The sequence below is a fragment of the Melospiza melodia genome, chromosome 12, assembly GCF_035770615.1.
Source record: "Melospiza melodia melodia isolate bMelMel2 chromosome 12, bMelMel2.pri, whole genome shotgun sequence".
In the NCBI taxonomy this organism is placed as follows: domain Eukaryota; kingdom Metazoa; phylum Chordata; class Aves; order Passeriformes; family Passerellidae; genus Melospiza; species Melospiza melodia.
This window is the reverse complement of record NC_086205.1, coordinates 11,332,298-11,351,479: the sequence shown is the minus strand read 5'-3', so window position 1 is coordinate 11,351,479 and position 19,182 is coordinate 11,332,298. Positions and strand designations below refer to the sequence as shown.

General features: G+C 47.9%; 2 protein-coding genes across 2 annotated transcripts in view; one reads left to right on the top strand and one right to left on the bottom strand.

Moving 5' to 3' along the window:
* The window catches only part of SGPP2 (sphingosine-1-phosphate phosphatase 2), a 35,083-nt gene extending 32,751 nt beyond the window's left edge, over positions 1 to 2,332 (bottom strand). Inside the window, exon 1 of the mRNA XM_063166791.1 lies at positions 2,123 to 2,332. Within this exon, the coding sequence (XP_063022861.1) occupies positions 2,123 to 2,332 (210 nt within the window). The remainder of the gene's footprint in view (positions 1 to 2,122) is intronic.
* Positions 2,333 to 4,627: 2,295 nt separating this feature from the next.
* LOC134423957 (zinc finger protein ZFPM1) lies at positions 4,628 to 18,382 on the top strand. The gene is made up of 2 exons (XM_063167528.1): positions 4,628 to 4,706; positions 17,024 to 18,382. The coding sequence occupies exons 1-2, from the start codon at positions 4,628 to 4,630 to the stop codon at positions 18,379 to 18,381; spliced, it is 1,437 nt and encodes a 478-aa protein (XP_063023598.1). The 3' UTR covers position 18,382.
* Positions 18,383 to 19,182: the final 800 nt, after the last annotated feature.

The following is a 19,182-nucleotide window of genomic DNA, read 5'->3' as shown; positions in this document are numbered from 1 at the left end:
GTCCCATCATCCAGTAAGCCATTCACATCTTCACTGCCTGCAAAAGGCTCTAGTTTCACAGGTGTAACCCAGTGGTTGTCCAAGAGCTTACACAGGAGAACCTGAGGATCTTTAAGACAGTTGTGACAGTAAAGACAAAGCAGTGTGGAAGATACAACCCTATAGAAATCAACTGTCCTGATGACAATGACTCCAAAACTCCCAAGTTTCAGGAAGGGATGGATGAGCACAGAGCCACACAAGGCTCCAGGAGGGAGATGCAGGAGCAGCACCTCAGCACCTCTCTGCAAACACCTGCAGCTAGTGGCAAGAAAATGACACTATCCATAGAGAATTCAGGGCCAAGGAATTAGCTATTTAAATGAGATTCCTAAACCTGTTTACTTGCAGATACATCAAGGTAACCCCAGGTCATTTAGCAACAAAGCAGAGAGTCTGAGCCTCAGCCTAAGGGAGATCCAAATTCACTTTTCACATTTCTTATCAGGCTGCAGAAGATGCTCCTTGTAAAAATGGATTTTCATTCCCAGTTTAGATAAAAAGGAACACAGAGACCATGTCTTCATAATTCTAGCACTTCATTGAAACGCTGTTCAATCTATTCTCCCATCTCAATTTTAAGGGTGTTTGAACTTTCATGTTTCAGAAGTGAGTGCCATAATTCTGTGGAAACAAATCCTTCTGCTTTTATCTCCAAGTTTCATGGAGTCTCAAGCAGAACACATTCACCCTTCACATAAAGGTAATTGTGCCTTGCTTCATGAATCCCAAAACAATTGCTCAAGGTGAACAGCTGCATTCATGGAGCATTAACTTGGACAGGATTTAGTATCAACACTGCCACATGAACTATGTCACTGTTCAAAAGAAAGCAGTGACAATAAATCTTTTAGTGAATTATCTGCATAGTTTACCCAAAAGAGAGCTTACTGTTCAGAAGTGAACAGACTGAACTACATCTAATCGAGAAAGAGTCAAGCAGCAGCTAAGGAAGAATTCTAGATGCTTGAAATGGGAATCTGAGCACCAGATGTGGAACAGGGAAGAGTAAAATAGCACGGAAGGGAAGGAGTGGTAGAGTTGTGACATTCATGGCTGCTCCATGTTTATGTTGCAGGTAGCATTTGAAAGCCCATTATCGCACCTGCTTTCCAAAAGGCACCACAAAGCGATCTGGTAATGAATTCGAGTCATTACAGTAAGGCAAAAAGCAGGTCGTCCGACCTGTACACACGGCTTGCATCATACCTTTCCCTGTTCCTTCTGATACACAGGGGAATTACAGATTGTGCCGGGAAACGCCGCGACCTGCCTGGCCAGCGGGAAGCGCTGCATGTCTGCATCGGCGGCTCGGCTGCACCGGCACGGCTGAGCCCGGAGCGGGCAGCGCCGGGCCCGGCTGGGGACACAGCCCCACGCCGTGGGCAGCGGGCAGGGACAGGGGCCGGGCACAGCCGTGGGCAGCGGGCAGGGGCCGGGCACAGCCGTGGGCAGCGGGCAGGGGCCAGGGGCACAGCCGTGGGCAGCGGGCAGGGGCCGGGGGCACAGCCGTGGGCAGCGGGCAGGGGCCGGGGGCACAGCCGTGGGCAGCGGGCAGAGGCCGGGCACAGCCGTGGGCAGCGGGCAGGGGGCACAGCCGTGGGCAGCGGGCAGAGGCCGGGCACAGCCGTGGGCAGCGGGCAGAGGCCGGGCACAGCCGTGGGCAGGGGCTGGGGGCAGAGCCGCACACCCTGGGCAGCGGGCAGGGACAGGGGCCGGGCAGAGCGCAGCACCGCGGCAGGTGCGCCCCGCTCGGAGACAGAGCAGAGCTGCTCCTTCCCTGCCGCATCCCGGGGCCACACCGCGGTGCCCCCCAGGCCCTTCCGCAGGCAACTCCCGCTCGCACCGAGCGCCCCACCCCGAGCGATGGGGGGGCGCCGAGAGCCCCCAGACGCCTCCCCAGCGGGGCCGGGATGCAGCCGGGCTGCGGCAGCGCACAGCGCTCCCCGCTCCAGCCCCAACCCTTCTTCCCTCCTCCCATCCCGCGGGCGGCAGGAAGCGGGGGGACCCTCCCGGGGCATCCCTGCGCGCTCGGTGCCGGGGGCGGCTCTGCTGAGTCACGGCCGGGCCCCCCCGCACTCACCTGCGGGCCGCGGCCGCTCCGCACCCCGCCGGGGGCAGCGCCGGCCGGGCGGCGCAGCGCGGCCGCTCCATTGCACACGCCGCCGTCCCGGGGCCCCTCCGCGGGCTCGCCGCTGCCGCCGCCCTCCTCGGCGGCGGGGAAGAGCCCACAGGAGCGCTGGAAGCGCGCCACGGGCTGGGAGCTGCGCAGGGTGCCCAGCAGGCGGGCCATGCTGCCGCCAGCTCCGCGCTGCGCGGCCCCAGCGCGCCCCGCCGGCCGCGGGGCCGCGGGCAGGTGCGAGATCCCGCCCCGCCCCTCCCTGCCCCGAACAGGTTCGAGGTCCCGCCCCTCCCTGCCCCGCACAGGTGCGCTGCCCCGCCCCTCCCTGCCCCGAACAGGTTCGAGGTCCCGCCCCTCCCTGCCCCGCCCTGCCCGCACAGGTGCGCTGCCCCGCCCTGCCCCGCACAGGTGCGCTGCCCCGCCCGGGAGCGCCCCTTGCCGGCCCTGCGCTTCCCAACCCCGCGGTGCCCCCCGCGGCGAGGACAGGACATTCAGCGTGTTCCTTTTCTTTGGTGTTATTCCTGCCATGCTGTTCTCCCTGAAGATAGAATGCTCTAAATCGCACCAAGATCTTTGGGAAAAACAGGCGTGGATGCCATGCTGCATGGGCTCATCTTCTGTAAAATACAGCCTGAGCTGTCCCCAGTTTCATTTTGTCCAGTTTTGGAATCAGCTTTTATTTCTTTTCCCAAATATTTGCACACCTGCATTGTATACATCATGTGTACACATACACCTGTAAGGATACATCTCTGAATATTTTCTCCCTTAAATACAGCCCTGGGGTTTCCTACAGGAAAAAGAGGAGTTATCCCTTGGAAGATGCCCCTGAAGTTATGGGGCTGCAAACGTTGCCACAGGTGATCCCTGCTGATTCCTATTTTTAAAACATTTAGCACCTTAGTTCCACCAGTGCAATTTTTTTTTCTTCTTAGAACAGCCCATTTCTATTCCCAGAAATATATTTTATACAAGGATTGCACAATCATTATTTGCTCAACATACACTTGTTTAAAGTTTGTTGCCTTTTTTTCATTCTCAAATACCTTAAATTATGCAAGGGGGCATCAAAGCTTTTTTTTTTTCCAGAACACTTAGAACCAAAGCCACGTTCCTTTGCTTTTTTAACAAGTCAGTGTGTCCCTGTGCCACAGTTTGTGTTGCCTGCAGGAGATGCTCACCCAGGCTCCATGAGTACTCTCAAGATGAGAGATGGCAGAGCCATCTCATCACCCAGCCTGGGCTGGGGCCACGTGGCCTCTGTGAGGAATCCCAGGGACAGCTCTTCATCCCCCCATCCACAATCTGGGGCAGCCTCCATAGATCTCGTTTAATTGTTTGTGTGATTCATTTTCTTTTATCTTCTCCAAAGGCAATTTTCTGTCGGCAGAGGTCTGCCCAACCATCCTGTGTCGGGTGCTCTCCTCGCTGCTGGTGTGTGCACACACAGCCCTGGCCATGATGACAGGGCTCCCCCGTTGGAACCAGCTCACAGGGACTGAGGAGGGAGGCAGCCTGTGCAGGTTATGTGTTTGTACTCTTTTACTTGGGGAAATTATTTATTGTTTGCCTCTGGGTTTGTTTTTTAACAGCTGTAGTATTTACTAGGTGCACTCATAAGTACCTGGGAAATATTTGTGGGGTTTTTTTTCCTGTTCCTAGATATGTGAAAAAAGCACAAAAATTTGTAACATGTTAATTTGAAGAGCAAAATTACAGCCCTTTACAGGGCTGTATTACAGTAAAATTGCAGCTGGGAGCCTTGCCACTGATGCCAGTGGGATAGGATCTCATCCAGGGACACAGTGGGAAGCAGGAAAGCAGGAATGAAAGTACATGGCTGGAGCCAGCACTCGGTGGGTATTTTAAAACATCTCTTTGTCAACCACAAGTCAATATTTATCTGATCTGCCTACATAGTCATGTCATTATCATACTTCCCAGGTATTAAAATAGAACTCAGCATTCACAGCCAGCTTCTCCCTAATTCCTCTGCAGGTGCACACGTAGGTTAGTGGGAATGTGTCTCAGTGAGGATGTCAGCATCCAGCTGATGAGGATTCAGGTTTTATTAATCAAACTCACTCTAAACTTAGTAGAGGGAAAAAGTAAGGGGGAAATTTCTACTTATTGTTAATTTTAATATGCCAGTGGAATCAATGGCACTGCAAAAGTCTACATGAGTACGATTCTCAGAGTGTTTAAAAGAAGTCATTTATAAATTGTCCAGTAGCAAAAAAAAAAAAGCTTTTAGAGCTTTATCTAGTGAAACCACCTCATCCAGAGCCAAAATATCTCACTAATAGCTGGTTAGTATTTAGCTACATTTTCACAAGGGAAGAAAATCACCTCTGGGCTGAGGAAAAGCATGAAAGATGAGAATACAAAAGATAACTTTTGAGAAAGCTGAGAATAGTGCCTTGTGCTGAAGGCATTTCCTCAACAACAACGGGTGTCATTGTCACGATGGTGGATAATTTTGCCTTCAGCATCAACAAAGTTAAGAGTGAAGTACAAATTCCAGGGCTGGGGGTGGATGATGGTGGTAGGAGAGCACAGCTCAGTTTTCAGATGTCAGCCTGAGTTTGCAATCCTGACAGCCAGACAAGCCTTGTCTTCCCCCAGGCTGAGAGAATGGGTCTGGAGGAGCAAAATATAGCACAGGTTTTATTGTCACTCTGCAGACAGCAGCCACATTTCACTGTGGAAGCTCACACTCAGAGTTCTTTCCGCTGAGATCCCTCTGAGGAGGCAGTGCCTTATGATTTACAAACACAACTGTCAGAACTGTGGCTTTCCAAACAAAAAACCACTGAAGCGACAGGAGCATGAACAAATTGAAGCCTCTGCTGGAGCTGCTGCAGTAGGTGGAGAGCCACTGCCTGGTGAGATGTGTCTGGTGCCAGGGAGAGGCCTTGGCAGGGTCCCTGGTACCGGGAGGGATGCTGAGGATCTGGCAGGGCAGAGCTGCACACATCAGCACACGCTGGCCTGGGACCACTGACCGTGGCAGTGAGATGTGGCTGTGCCAGAGGGAGGGGTGGCACTCAGAAACCCTACACACACACAGACATCCTTTGGCCATAAGTCAAGACAGAAATCCTACCAACTCACCGAGTACCACAGCATTGTATTTAAACAGGCTTGAACAAATTTTCTCCTCAGCTTCATCCCACATGTTTTCATTTCCTCTGACATTTTCTCAGCATACTCAGAGCCCGACTCTTAATTTCATCTGCCTTCACCGTTTTCTGGCAATTTGCATTTTTTACTCTTTCTGCTGAGAAAGAAACCATTAAAATGTGTATGCTTTAATACTACAAGTTACAAGTACTCTTTTTATAAGACTTTTGTTTTTTCATTATATTTAGTTGACAAGCTACTGAACACATTATTTTGGATCTGAGACTTTCAGTACTGAATGTCAGACCCAACCACCCACTAACCTTGCAGGCAAGAAAATGGAGCTTACTCAGATTAGCTGGAAGAACTGAAGATTTTGAAATATGGTGAAGAGATGGAAAAAATCTGTAGAAAGTGCCCTTGGAAACCAACACATGAGAGACTATGGTTTCCACAGCGCTTGAGTTTTTGCTTTGGATTTAATACCTATCAAAGGTCAACTAAAATCCAGTTTGAAGAAATGTTTTTAGAGAAAAAAATTTGCAGGAAAAGGTCAATAAAGAAAGAATCGCAACAGGAGTCTGCACAGCTGTAATGAGTCTCAAGTCTGCACATTTTGTAGGCCTTTTCTGACTAAGAGAAAATGTTTTCTATGCCAATATCTTCATTAGTTTAGCTGAGTGATACAGAAAGATTGGACCCTGTGATCCCTCTGCAGCCTTCAAGGCACTGAACACACAGCAGTTGTCACAGACGGTCCGAAAATGTAAAGCCTCAGCACAGAATGTGTGTTAAATTCATGAGTCCTTTGGGCTCCAAACTGCTCACCAAGTCCTACAACTTTAGACATGGGGGAAAATGGAACTGTAGACCCATTTGTTAATAATTCTCACATAATTTTATTAAAATATGCTTATTTAATATATAGGTGATTGCATTTTCAGTTTTAGAGAATGTAAGTACAAAAGCAAAGCAAAGTTTAAAACATGGGAGGATGAAAGAAGCTCCAAAAACTGCAAGAAAGGGAATGTGCTGAAGCTGTGGGTGCTGTATTGGGCAGAAATAATTAACTTTTCTGTTTGCAGTGTAAGTAACCAGATAATTCCATGTAATTGCTTATGATTTGCATTGCTTGAAATGGTATTGCTAATTTCCAGTGAAGATTAGCGTGTTATTTAAATAATTATTTTGCACCATATCACTTGGACACTTCAATTGCATGTATGTCTACTGTGAAATTCCTGGAGGTGTTCACAATGTTTCTGGTTATTTGTAGGCCACCTTTGCTATTGCAGTGTTCTAGGAGACAACAGCAGAAGAGGAATGAATAATGTTGTTTTGAAAAGTTGAACTTAACTCCTAAGAATTTTTTAAAACTTAACTATCATAAGAATTGACTTGTCTTGATTTAAAATATCATATACAAGCTCTCTGGAAAAAAAAATCTGATTTTATCAACAACAGTCTAGGCTTAAAATGGTAAAAACTTCACTTTCTCTGGGTTAAGTGTTACCCCAGGGCTTGAAGCTGTGGAAAGGGTTTTTAGTGGTTTTTTTGCAGCTCCCATGGTGATCTTTGGTGATCTTTGCTTACAGCCCTCAGTGCCTGCACTGAAGGGATGGCACAAAGACCAGGGAATTCAGCAGGTTCTGTAAATCACTGCTGGAAAAGGGCCTGGGAGGGTCTTTGCTAAGGGTGAGCAGCTCCAGACCCTTACCACCATCTCCCCTGGAAAAGGCCAGGCTGGCAGTGCAGCTTTGCTGAAGAGACAAGAGCTCTGCTGGAGGGGCACAGCTGGGCAAACATCCTTTCCCTTCGCTTGCTTCATTCTGAGACATCTCCTGGCATGGGCTCTCTGATGAATCCTCATTCAGCAAGAGCAGGAATGGAGACAAGATTACAGTTCTCGAGTAATAATTATTAAATACAGAGTAATACCCTGCTTTTCATGACTGCCTTTTCCTTCAAGAAATCCATCATTCTGGAGAAGCCAGTTTTGGTCTGAGCCCACAAGCACAGCAGAAGCCTGAGCACGGTGTGCAGCCTTGGAGCAGTCAGCTGATAATGGGCAGGAATCTGAACAAAAAGCAGGGACAGGAGCTGCTGAGTTCAATCCTGCCCCTCTTCTGGGGCACAGCTGGCACTCCCCAGGGCTGGGGGCAGTGCTCTACCCTGCCATGCCAGAGAGCCCTCCCAAATGCCCTCTGTACCCAGCATGTTCTCACGGTTCCTCCTCCTGCCCAGAGCAGAGGATGGATCTGGGAGCCAGGCACCTCTCTGCCCTCCCCTTGAAACCTCTCTTTGTGACATCTTACATGCATCAAACTTCCTGCCAGCAGCCCTAAAGCTGCGGCTTTATGTCTTCCAAGTGTTTATCCCTGCATTATGGCAGCATGAGTCACTCTGTCAAACACTTGTTTGGAATGCGAGAGACGTAGGGCTCTTTTCTTTTGTCTCAAATCTATTTGCAGTATGGAGCTGGGCACTGCCAGGGCAGGTCAGCCTGGCCAGCAGGGTTGTTTGGTCCCTGCAGAGTCTCAGCCAACAAAAAGCATCCTGTGAAGGGCAGCAGAGGCTTTTGCTGGGAGCTGCTGACCTCTTAAATTATGTTTTTTTTCAGGCAATTTATGAGTTTCAGGAAAAAGTCTGTTCAGAAGCAAACAGTCCAGAGAAAAAAGGCTGGGAGTAGAAAATGAGCAAATAAATGGTTTGAGATTTGTGCAACCAGTTCATAGGTTTATCTTTAGTTCATACATTTATTTTGTTTGCATGCATGGACTTTGCATAACTAATGCCTTTTAAACTGCTAAAAAAATATATGCTCAGTCAATTCATTCAATTATGAACAGCTTTGAATTTTTTTACTTTCCATTCTATGCCACCCACATTACAGATGTCATCCTAAAAAACATAAATAGCTCTTGGGTTTTTCTGCTTTATTTCTACTATTTACATGACAAGCTTTAATGTCATTGATCCTATTTTAAAGACAGCAAAAAATCCCACATCCATCTGTCAATGCTGTGACATTGATTGACTGGCAGCAAACCAAGAAGGATGCACATGTACATTTTTTAAGGGATAGTAGATAGAAACAACCATTAGGACAGCATTTACCTTGATTCATTAAAAATAATACAAGTTATCCACTTCAAATAGAGGAAGCTGTGAAATTAACTGTACAGGGCAGTGGGAAAAACCTTTAATAATCTGTGAATTACCCCTGATTCTAGAAACTACTACTGAGATGCTGATGAAGCAGGGGCCCTGCTGTTCTTCCATATGGATAAATTAAGCTGAAAAAATGAAGTTTTTTAGGTGTGACCAGTGTGTTTCCAGAGCCTGAGCCTGTCCTGCCCTTCCTTTCTGAAGCAGTTTGCAAACCCTTAAAAATGTGACCATCTTCAGTGGAAGGAAAAAAGGAGAAGGGCCCATATGGAAGACAAAAATACAGGGGTAAGCTCCATTTAGAGATCTCCTTGTGGAGACATCACTGAACTGGGGGCAGGCAATTAAATTTTTTTCCTCTAAAAACATTTATTCAAACTGGATTTATTTGACCTTTGATAGACATTAAATCAGAAGCAAAAACTCAAGTGCTGTGAAACCATAGTGTCTCAAGATAGAGCAGGGGGCTTGCCTGGGCAGCTCCCTCCTCCCTCTGCAGAATAGGATCATAAATATGATCCTTCACTTCTAATAACTTATAGTAGGAGAGATTTTCTACTATACTTCATTCCAGACCAAACATTTTGCTTGAAATGTGTTTAAATATCACCAAATGGCTGGCTGGGGAGAGAAGGGAGTTTGAACTTTCATTTTTTGCAGGAGAGAAATATGACCGTAATTGGTTATCTCCCTTTAATGCAAACTCTGTCAACTGCATGGAGGGTTAGTTTAATTTTTTTTTTTTAAGTATCTTAGTAAAATATTTCCTCTGCATCAAGCTTTTGAATGCCAGATGTGCTCTGAGAGGTGTTCAACCATACCTGGGGGTGTCAGGGCAGCATTTCCTGTGGCTCTTGCACACACACTGGGCAAGCCAACAAGACTTGAGAAATTCAGTGATTGTTTTAGATAAGACACCCATGCCCACCCCATTATCGCTCTATTTATTTGCGCTCTTTTGGGGAATATGCCGTTTTGAAAAGCAATGGCAGCACTCAGAACTTTTAACTATGATTGTTGACCATCCATCACAGATCATCCATCTGGCTGGAAGCTTTCCTGGCAATGGCTGAAGAGAAAATCAGGTTTTAGCTCCTTTCCTTAGTGGTTTTGATGTCTCTTTCAGTGCAAGAGTTGAGAGAAGCTGCATTCCTTGGCAGCTTTCTTGCATTAGCATCTACAAATCCAAACCACAACTCCTAAATCAATGTTCAAGCTTCCTGCAGAATTAATACAGAAACTTGGGATAAACTTCTAAAATCTTATTTGAAGCCTTAGACAATCAAAAAGACAACGTAAATAAATAAACCAAAAATATTGATCTAAATATGTTGGGCAAGAATGTTTCTCTGAGATTAGGGGATAAGGTTTTTGAAGGCTGAAGTGTTTACATGGACTTGAGGTGGTCCTAAGAAAAATTCTCTCAAATATGGCATTTTTCTCTCTACAAAAAACCTCCAGTCAGTATAGATCACATCTCCTAAAATGAGATATATGTTGATTTCTAGCATGGAGAACGAATTGCCTCTTCTGTTGTTGATAAAATCATCCAAAGGTTTCTTTTAAAGTCCCTGCCAAACTAAGCTTGTTTTTTACTGATTTTATAGTCTGCATGTGAAAGACTTGATCTGGAATGGAACCCCAGCCTGGATCCTGATTATATTCCCCCAGGTCTAAAAGCAGAAAACTTGTGCATGCAGGGTCTGATTCTACACTGGCTAAGGAAGGTGCAACAATGAATCTAGTGGAATTCTTCCAAACTGGCATTTACTGCTGGGTCCACAAATTTAGTCCACATTTTTGTGTGGAAAACAACTGTGAACAAGAAATGTCAATTTAATCAATTTTCAGTTATTCTTACTCATAAAACTCAGAAACCATACACTCTTCAATTAATGTAATTTAGATTTTAAATTGGGATGAAGGAATCTCTTTCTTGACTCAGCTAGGACCTCATTTTTAGCTAATTGAAGAGTTTTTTCTCCAAAGGTTACATCCTGAGTTCTCACCCCCATCAGAAAGACATCCCGGTGGTAAGCTGGTTTTGTTACAAAATATTTAATTTCGAATCAGCCCATTAGAATGCAGCTTCTCAACCTCCCCACCAGTACTGTGAGAACGAGGGGCCCGCAGCAGGGACAAGGGAGCAGGAGATGCCAAGGAACAAATCAGATATCCCTCTCCTGCTGGGGTTACAGTCCCCTGGCAGGGCAGCTCGGGAGTTGGCAGCACCCCCTGGCCGCCTCCATCCCCCCGAGGTGCTGGAGATCTCTGCAGGTGTCTGAGTCCCTGGGCTGGTCCAGCAGAGCCCATTAGCCTGCTCGAGCATCCCCCTGAGCCTCCTCCTCCTCCACAGGCTGTGCAGTCCTGCTCTGTGGGGTTTCCTTCATGTGCAAGGTCTTCCCCGTCCCCGCTCGTGCCTGAACATCTCCTTGTGGCCACATTTCTCTTCACTGAGAAAAGCAAGGCACAGTTCCCAAGGATATTTCCTGGGAATTGCAGTGAGGAACCTCAGAGAAAGAAAAAACAATTCTTATCTCATGTGCTGCTCCTCTTGTTGTGCTCATGTGGAATGTGTTCTGGAGATTGCTTACCTGAGGTGACCAGTTGGATCAGCTGACAGTCACGCGTTTTTCAGAAGTTAGAAGGAAGGTAGAAGTTAGAAGTAAGCATGGTATGATAGAGTATAGGTTAGTATCTCTCTTTAATGTAATTTAGTATTATTACAATATAGTATAGTTCTAATAAAGTGAGTGTTCAGCATTCTGAAGCAATGGAGCCAGATGCCAATCAATTCCCTGTGTCAGGGATTTTTACGATATTTCCTTCCTAGAGGGAAGGCACCAAAGGGCACACAGTGCTCAGTACATGGTTGATACAGCAACAAAACAAGGTTTTCTGTTGGAATCTAGAATTGTTCCCAATTCACCCCTAACACTTGCTTTTTGCTTTTCTGCCTCTTTTAAACGCAGAGGCTGGACTTCTCCAGGGTTGCAAAGACCCAGGCAGGTTTTAGGCTCATGTCAAGCAATGTTTAAATTTGCTATTTCTTGTGAGAAGATGTTAAAGTTTATTTTAAAACTTTATGGTATTTTTCTCTCTACACAAAACCCCCAGTCAGTATAATATGTGTTAATTTCCATGTGTTCACTTCAGCTCAAAACAAACAAACTAACTGGAATTTTAATATCTGCATATATGCAAAAAAAAATCCCAAATTCTGCATCTGTTTCTCATTCTGAACTGATTCAAGCACATATACATAATATTGTGGTCTGAACAACAGTAGTTGTTTCCAAGCTGTCTTAAAAAGGAAAAAATGTCCCTGTCATTATCAAGGACAAAAACTTGGCCACTTTGAAGCCGATGACAAAAATTCTTAAGCAGCTTCACTGGCTCAGGATTTCACTTCAGAGATAACCATCCCTATTTTAACTCAAGGTTACCAATGATATCCTGAAATAAAATCAGTAACTGGAATGTGTACTGTGTCTTCCAAACAGAGTTCCCAAAAGGACTAAGTAATCTGTTAAAGTGATTCCATAGACTGTGTCATTGCAGTGCAAGGACAATTTGGGCAGCATAAAGTAACTGCCCAAGAGCTAATAGCCATGCTGGCATTCACTAATTACTCTAATCACAATTAATAATAATTATTAATCTTGTTTTTATACATTTTCCTACCCAGCTGCTTTACTGTGGCAAACAGAACCATAATTTTGAGCTCCAAGGTGCCACTGAGCACCAGCAGTTCCACATGTAAAAATGCCCTGCTCCACAGAAATCCCTCTCCTTGCAGAGGCTCCTGCTCCAGGCAAGCCCCAACAGGCTCCGCCAGCCCCACACTGCATTCAGCACCCAGTGCTGGATTAAATTTTCACCATTACTCTGAACTGCAGAAGACACAGTGCTGGCTAAAACAAAAGGCTTCTCTGAGGCTTTCCCTCTTTTTCTCTTTTTAGCTTGTTCCTTTTTGAAAAAAAAAAAAAAAAAAAAAAAGACAACAAACGAAAAACCAACAGTTAAATCCAAGAATGAAATTCCTGGATTCTTGATTCAATTATATCATCACCACACAGTTTGAAGAAGTGCCATTAGCTTAGAAGAAGGTATATTTTACACAAATACATTTGTTTCAAAAGCTGCGGACAACCTGGAAGACTGTACCAATTTAAATACTGTTTTCTAAAAGATTTATAAAATGTAAGATTTATGAAATCCCTGCAAAGACCCAGGGCAGATCTGCCCTAACACAGTTGCTGCTCCAAGGAGCCATCAATAACGTGCCATACCACAGGAGATGGGAACTGTCTTGGAGCTCTGGAGCCCAAACCATCCAACCTGAAATTCCCATGGGCTGGAGCAAAGCCAGGTGTGCCCAGGGGACCCCAGATCCATCTCTCCCCAAACTGCAGAGCCAGCCCACATCTGCCATCAGCTCAAACATTTCTGTGGATAGCACATCTGTGGGGATCTCTTTGTGCTGTTCAAGTTTAGCTGTTGGAGGAGATGCACCTGCTGGACATGCCCTCACAATTTCAAATGGTTCTTCATTATTTCTTAACAAAAGCTTGTAATGCAGTTGTAATGCAGGGATGTGCTGAAAACACATTATGGAAAAGACACGGATGGGAACAACAAGAAATCATTCCCATCAGAAATTATGCATCACCCCCAGGTTTAAGCCCTCATCCTTTTATTGCCAATAAAATTTGGCATGATACTGACACAAGCCAGAGTGTGTCTGTGCTTGGGGCTGCAGGTGAACACTGTGTGAGGAGGAGAAGCTGAGACCTTAACCCTGGAGAAAAGAGGTGAGTGGTCAGCAAAGGTCTGTCCTTCAGACATTTCTCATTTCCTGAGCCAATTGAAACAGGACAGTATTTAGCAGATTCAACACAATAAAGGTTTTACTGGTAGGAGAGTGGTGTCAAACATTGCATCTACTTCTGCATCTTTCTTATTACATACATTAAGAGATTAACATATTTTTATATGGATGTGACTGATGTAGAATTGCTCATAATTGTAATCCATTTTCTCTTTTTCAGCTCCCTGAAATGGCTATTTTCAAATATTATTGAAAGTGAATGTTCCTTTCAGTACTGAATGCAACAGACCAACATGCAATAGCTTTTACAGAAGTTCCAATACAGAAAAGGTAGAAAAGCACTTTAATTATAAATTATTCAGAAATACTTTATATGAAATAAAATGTCAACGTGAAGAAAGCAGAAGATGATGCAGCATCCTATTATGCAATGATGGGGCATAAAAATAAGACATCTTTTGCCACCCATCAAAAGTGAAAAACACTTATTGTATAAGAACACAGACTTTCTGGGGAATTAAACTACCTTAACATGACATTATTGCTGCAGGGGTGTATGTCAATATGTCCCTTATGAAAAACAGGAGGATTCTTCTATGAGCTTTTGGGCTTGACTCATTGATTTGTTAATTTATACTGTTACAACTCTTCTTAGACCAAATCTTGCACCAGCATGAAACTGGCACACTGTACGGGATAAATTAGGCCTGATATTTACCACACTAAAAATCAATTCTTACCAGCTGCAGATTAAGTGGAAAAATGTGTCTTTTGTAAGGGTTGTTTGCCACTTTTGCCCTGAATTTCTAACGCAACTTCTGCTGAATAACATCTAAAGTCTTCTGTAGTGTTTCAGACAAAAGTCAGCCCTCAGAATCAGCTCAGACACATTCTGGGGCTTTCTTACAATAACTGATACATGTTTCCCACTAAAAAACAGTCCCTACAACCTGACAATCCAAAAAATAAACATTCATTGTCATTAAAGTGACTAAAAGAGATAATATATCTGGATCTCTGTAAATACGGCAACTTTTCCAAAAATCTGAAAAAATATTTCATCTCTTCAATTCGCTGCCTAGGAAGTCTTCAAATTCAGCACAGAGGTATTTTCCAGTTCTCATGGCCCAGCTCCTCTGCTTGTGAAGAGTCACAGGGTCAGTCACCTGAAGGATCCAGGTAAGAAGCCCCCTTTAATTGCAGGCTGGGCACCCTCCCTGTCCAAGGGACTGAGGAGCCAGGGCAGCAGCGGGCACAGGGAGCAGATGGGACACAGAGCCTCCCAGAGAGACACAGGGGGACTCTGTCCTGCAGAGACAGGGCTGCCAGGGGCTGCCAAGCTGCCTCTGACCCAGCTGTAACACACACATGGCAGGATGCTGACTGGGACAGGAGGGCTGAAATCATTCATGGCTTGGTTCCATGGTAAGGTAAATGTACGTAATTCAGCCGCGCTGTGGTCCCACCTCATTTCCTCTCCTGACCACACAGCCTCTGGCATTTTTCCTCCCACTGGCTGCAGACCTCATGCACCCAGGCAACAACCTGCTTCCCTGAGCTGTTCCAGCAGAAAAAACTTACTTAAAAAGTAAAAAGCATTCAGCTGGATTGTCTCCAAGAGCTGACTGGCCGTGTCATCACACGAATTCCTGTGCCAGCAGAAGGGCAAGGACAGAACCTGCAAGTGCCACTAGAGAAACAAAGAGGTGAAGAGGGGTTGTGCTGGTCCAGAACAACGCAGCATCTCACCAGGAGTGAGGCCCATGCACTTTACATGCTGTGCTAAACAATATTCTCTAGGGACTGCACAGCACAAGATAACCTTGCTTGAGTGGGACTGAGTTATCCAGCACTGTGCTCACAGGGGTGATGGGGAACCAGGATGTTTCTGTGACCACTCACCAGTTTCCCCCATCCTTAGATTTAGCACAGAAAAGAGTAAATTTAATCCTAATTTTGCATTTAGCTGTTTTTAATGATTATTATTTTTTCAGTTATGCTCAACTTCCCCATCTATCCTGTGCAGTTTTCATGCCTGAATTACAGGAAGCTTTTCCAGTGCTGACTTTCACATACTTATTAGATGGAGTTTCAGTTGACGTCAAGGCAGATATCCATCAGATAAGAAAACTCAGAACACAAAAGGCAGGGGTGAAGCACTCTGAACCAGAAATGCAGCTGATGTATCTGGACCCTATTAAAGCATTTGATACAGTGCCTCAAAAAAAAGTACTTGAAATGTTAATTCATATTTGTGTGGATCTGAGGACTTTCACATGTTTTGAAAATTGTTGGAGGCTGTAGAGTCGTGAAAGTGGCAGTAATATTAAAGAAAAGGGCAGTGCCTGGGATAACCTGACATCTTTTAACAGTGAAGTAATTAAATGGGAAGATGATGCTAACTGGGAAAGAGTAGCAAGCAAAAAAACCAAACCAAACCAAATCAAATCAAAATAAAAACCCAAACCAAAAAAAAACCAAAACCAAAACAGACAAACTACCAGAAACATACATTTTAGAATATAAGGATGTATGACTAAATACAATGAGATTTCATTTTAGAAAAGGAAGTTACCAGAGGTAGATGAAAAAGTCCAAGTTCATCAGACAGATTAGCTCTGAGGTTGCAAACCAATGTGGGCCTTTAAACAAGGGTAATTTTTGACTGCACAGGCCAAGCAGCACTATGGACAGTAACAACAAAAGTCACTTTTCTTTTTTTTAGAGGCACAACCAACATTTTTAAAGGATTTTAAGACATCTCTTAGTCTTAAATATAGATAAATTATAAAACAATGTCTCTCTGTACAGAGAACATTCCTACTTTTCACTGTTTGACTTTAGCCCATGATTTCAGTTTATGCTAAGCTGAGATATGCTCCCCCTTTGGCCAGGACAATCATCACATCTGTCATCACAGTTTACAAATACATTGCTTTTTATCTTTCCAACAAGTCAGTCTTTCTAAACAATGATTCCCCTGCTTTTCAAGAACGCTCAGAGCTCAAGAACAAAGCCCTAGCACAGACAGCACTGAGGAGGAGAGAGCTTTCAGAGCATTTGCTGTGAAGCACCCCTGATCCAGCATGTCCCACGGCAGAGGAGGGCAGAAGCATCCAAGATGACACAGTTCTCAGGCCAGAGTGGATTTGCCCAAGATGCAGCTTTAGCCAGACAGCAAGGCAAGGCAGAGTACCTGAAACACGGGCCTTATTTGCCTAGAGCTATCGTCGGAACTGCAGAGAGAAATAATCACTGTTATGGCCTCTGCTACACCTGAGATAAAAGAGTTTCTCCAGAGAGTTCCCTGATGAGACAGCGCAGGCTTTGATGTAGTGAAATCTATCAGGTTGTTTAACATATAACATTACAGCTGTGGGCATCTCACTGTTTGGATGTTTTCCCTTAAACTGGGTGAAAGCTCTCAATTGTATAGTGATGTCAGGATGTAAATAACAACACCAGCAGCTCCTTCGGCCTCCAGCTTCCGGAATAAAATACCTCTTATTTCTCAGCGTGCACCATGAACGAGAATCACAGCGCACAAAATGTTCTTTCCGAAAAGCAGTAAAATATCAGTTAGCCTGCGAGCTGCGGTGTATGAAAGAGATGTCACCCTGCCTTCCCATATTAACCCTTCACCTGCCGCGTTCGTGCCTAACGAGCGTCATGACATTGTAACTGCGGGTCTCAAAGCATACTGACAGCGGGGAATCCTCGTCAGCTGTTAAAACCCGCAGAACGCTTTAACAACACGCACTCCAGGATTAAAGGGCTGCCCGGCACCCAGGCGCGTTCCCCGCAGCGCTGCAGGGCGGAGGGACTGCGGGAGAGCACCGAGCCCCGCCGGGTCGGGCTGCGGGGGCGGCTCCCGCCGGCGAGCCAGCAGCGAGGCCGTGCTGTGCCGTGTGCCGTGTGCCGTGCCGAGCCGAGCCGAGCCCCGCACGCCGGGCGGGCAGCACAGAGGCACCGCAGCCTCCGCCGCGCACCGGCGGCCGCTCCCGGGGGCGGGCGGCGCCGATCCCGCCCCCCGCCCGCGGCAGCCGCCGGCAGCCCCCGGCACCGCCAGCGCGGCGGGCGACGCAGGCAGGCGGCCGGGCCCTCCCTCCGTCCCCCGCCCTCCCCGCCGGGCCCCGCCGCAGCCCCCGGGCGCGGCCAGGAGGCGGCGGGGTCGCGGCTGCCGCGGCTCCCCGCGGGCCGGCCCGGCGCTCCCCGCCTTTCCGCGGCTCTCTCCGTCCCCCTCCGGCGAGATGTTATGGCCGAGCCGGCGCAGACGGGCGGCGTAGGGCAGGGCGGGCGGCGGGAGGATGAGGCGGCGGTGGCGGCGCCGCCGGCGGCCGCCGCCGCCCCCAGCTCGGAGGACTACGAGTGCAAGATCTGCTACAACTACTTCGACCTGGAGCGGCGGGCGCCCAAGCTGCTGGAGTGCCTGCACACCTTCTGCCAGGAGTGCCTGAGCCAGCTGCACCTGCGCGCCGCGCAGCATCCGCCCGCCGCCGGCGCCGAGCCGGGCCCGGGGCGCTCGCCCGGCGGCTCCCTGGCCTGCCCGCTCTGCCGCCACCGCACGGCGCTGCCCGACCACCGCGTCCACGGCCTCCCGGTCAACACCAAGCTGGCCGCCGCCTGCCCGCCGCAGCTGCGGGCCCGCGACCCGGTGCCGCAGGACCGCCTGCCGCCGCTGCCGCCCCGCCGCCCGCCCCGCGCCCGGGAGGCGGCGGCCGCGCTCGCCCCGCCGCCCCCCGCCCCCGCCGGGCCGCGCTCCTCGGGCGGCGGCTACGAGAGCTGCCAGAGCTGCAAGCGGGCGGCGCTGAGCGCCGGCTGCGTGTGCGTCGTCGTCTCCTTCCTCTCCATGGTGGTGCTGCTCTTCACCGGCCTCATCTTCGTCAACCAGTACGGCGGGGACGCCGCGCCCGGCGCCGCGGCATCGCCCTCGCCGGTGGGGCCCATCTGCCTGTCGGTCGCCAGCATCCTCGCCCTCTTCTCCGTGGTCGTCACATGGCTCATCTGCTGGCTCAAGTACCGGCCCGAGGCGGGCACCGGCGGGGCCACGGCCAACGGCTCGGCGCGGGGCCGGGCCGCCCGCAGGAGCGACACGTAACCCCGGCGGGGCCCAGCGGGGCCGGGCCGAGCTCCGGGAGCCCCGGGCGGGGGTGAGGGCGCGGGCGGGGCGGGGTGACAGGTGCCGGCCCCGCTGTCACGGTGGCCCCGCGGCGGTGCGGACGGGCCGCAGGGTGAGCGGGCCGCTCGGCAGCGAGGGCAGGGCGCGCCTGGCCCGCAGAGAGGCTGGAAGGGCCTCCCCGGGCAGCTGGAGCTCGGGGTGTGCGCGGTGCCCGCCTCTGCGGGAGCGCATCCCCGCGCCCTGAGCTCCTGATGCAGAAGGACACGGCCGCGATTACACAAAACTGGCTTACTGTTGCCCCCACCTGGAAGATAATTGGAGAGGTTCGCTGTGGTTAGGAGCAGAACAGGAACACGGTGTTGAATGCGCTTTGTATTTTCCCTTTTATGACGTTACCAAGTTAACATATAGAAGAAGCTGTAACTGAAGTGTATTATCTTAAAAGAGACTGAGCCAAAGTTTCCTACAGTGTACTGAGTATGGTTTCATTATAATTTTATTAGAAGGCTGTTGAGCCCTCTGATGGTTGCTTAAAATAAGCTGTATTATTTAATTCTTTGAAATTCTAATTTAATGTGGGAGACTGAAACACTACATTGAGCACTTAAAACAATTTATGGAAGATTATTTAATTAATGGAGCTCTAAATTGGAGCTAAGAGCCTCCTGTCAAAGGGATTAATATTTCACTGATTTCAATTTGTATGCGGTGAGAGGAGCCCACATTAAAGTATGGACTTTCAGCATCACTGTAAAAGTGGAATGCAGTAGTGTAATTTGT

Coding starts and splice junctions, on each gene's coding strand:
- LOC134423957 (XM_063167528.1), top strand. CDS start 4,628: ATGGTGGATAATTTTGCCTTCAGCATCAACAAAGTTAAGAGTGAAGTA. Junction 4,707..17,023: donor GCTGGGGGTGGATGATGGTG/GTAGGAGAGCAC, acceptor TAAAACCCGCAG/AACGCTTTAACAACACGCAC.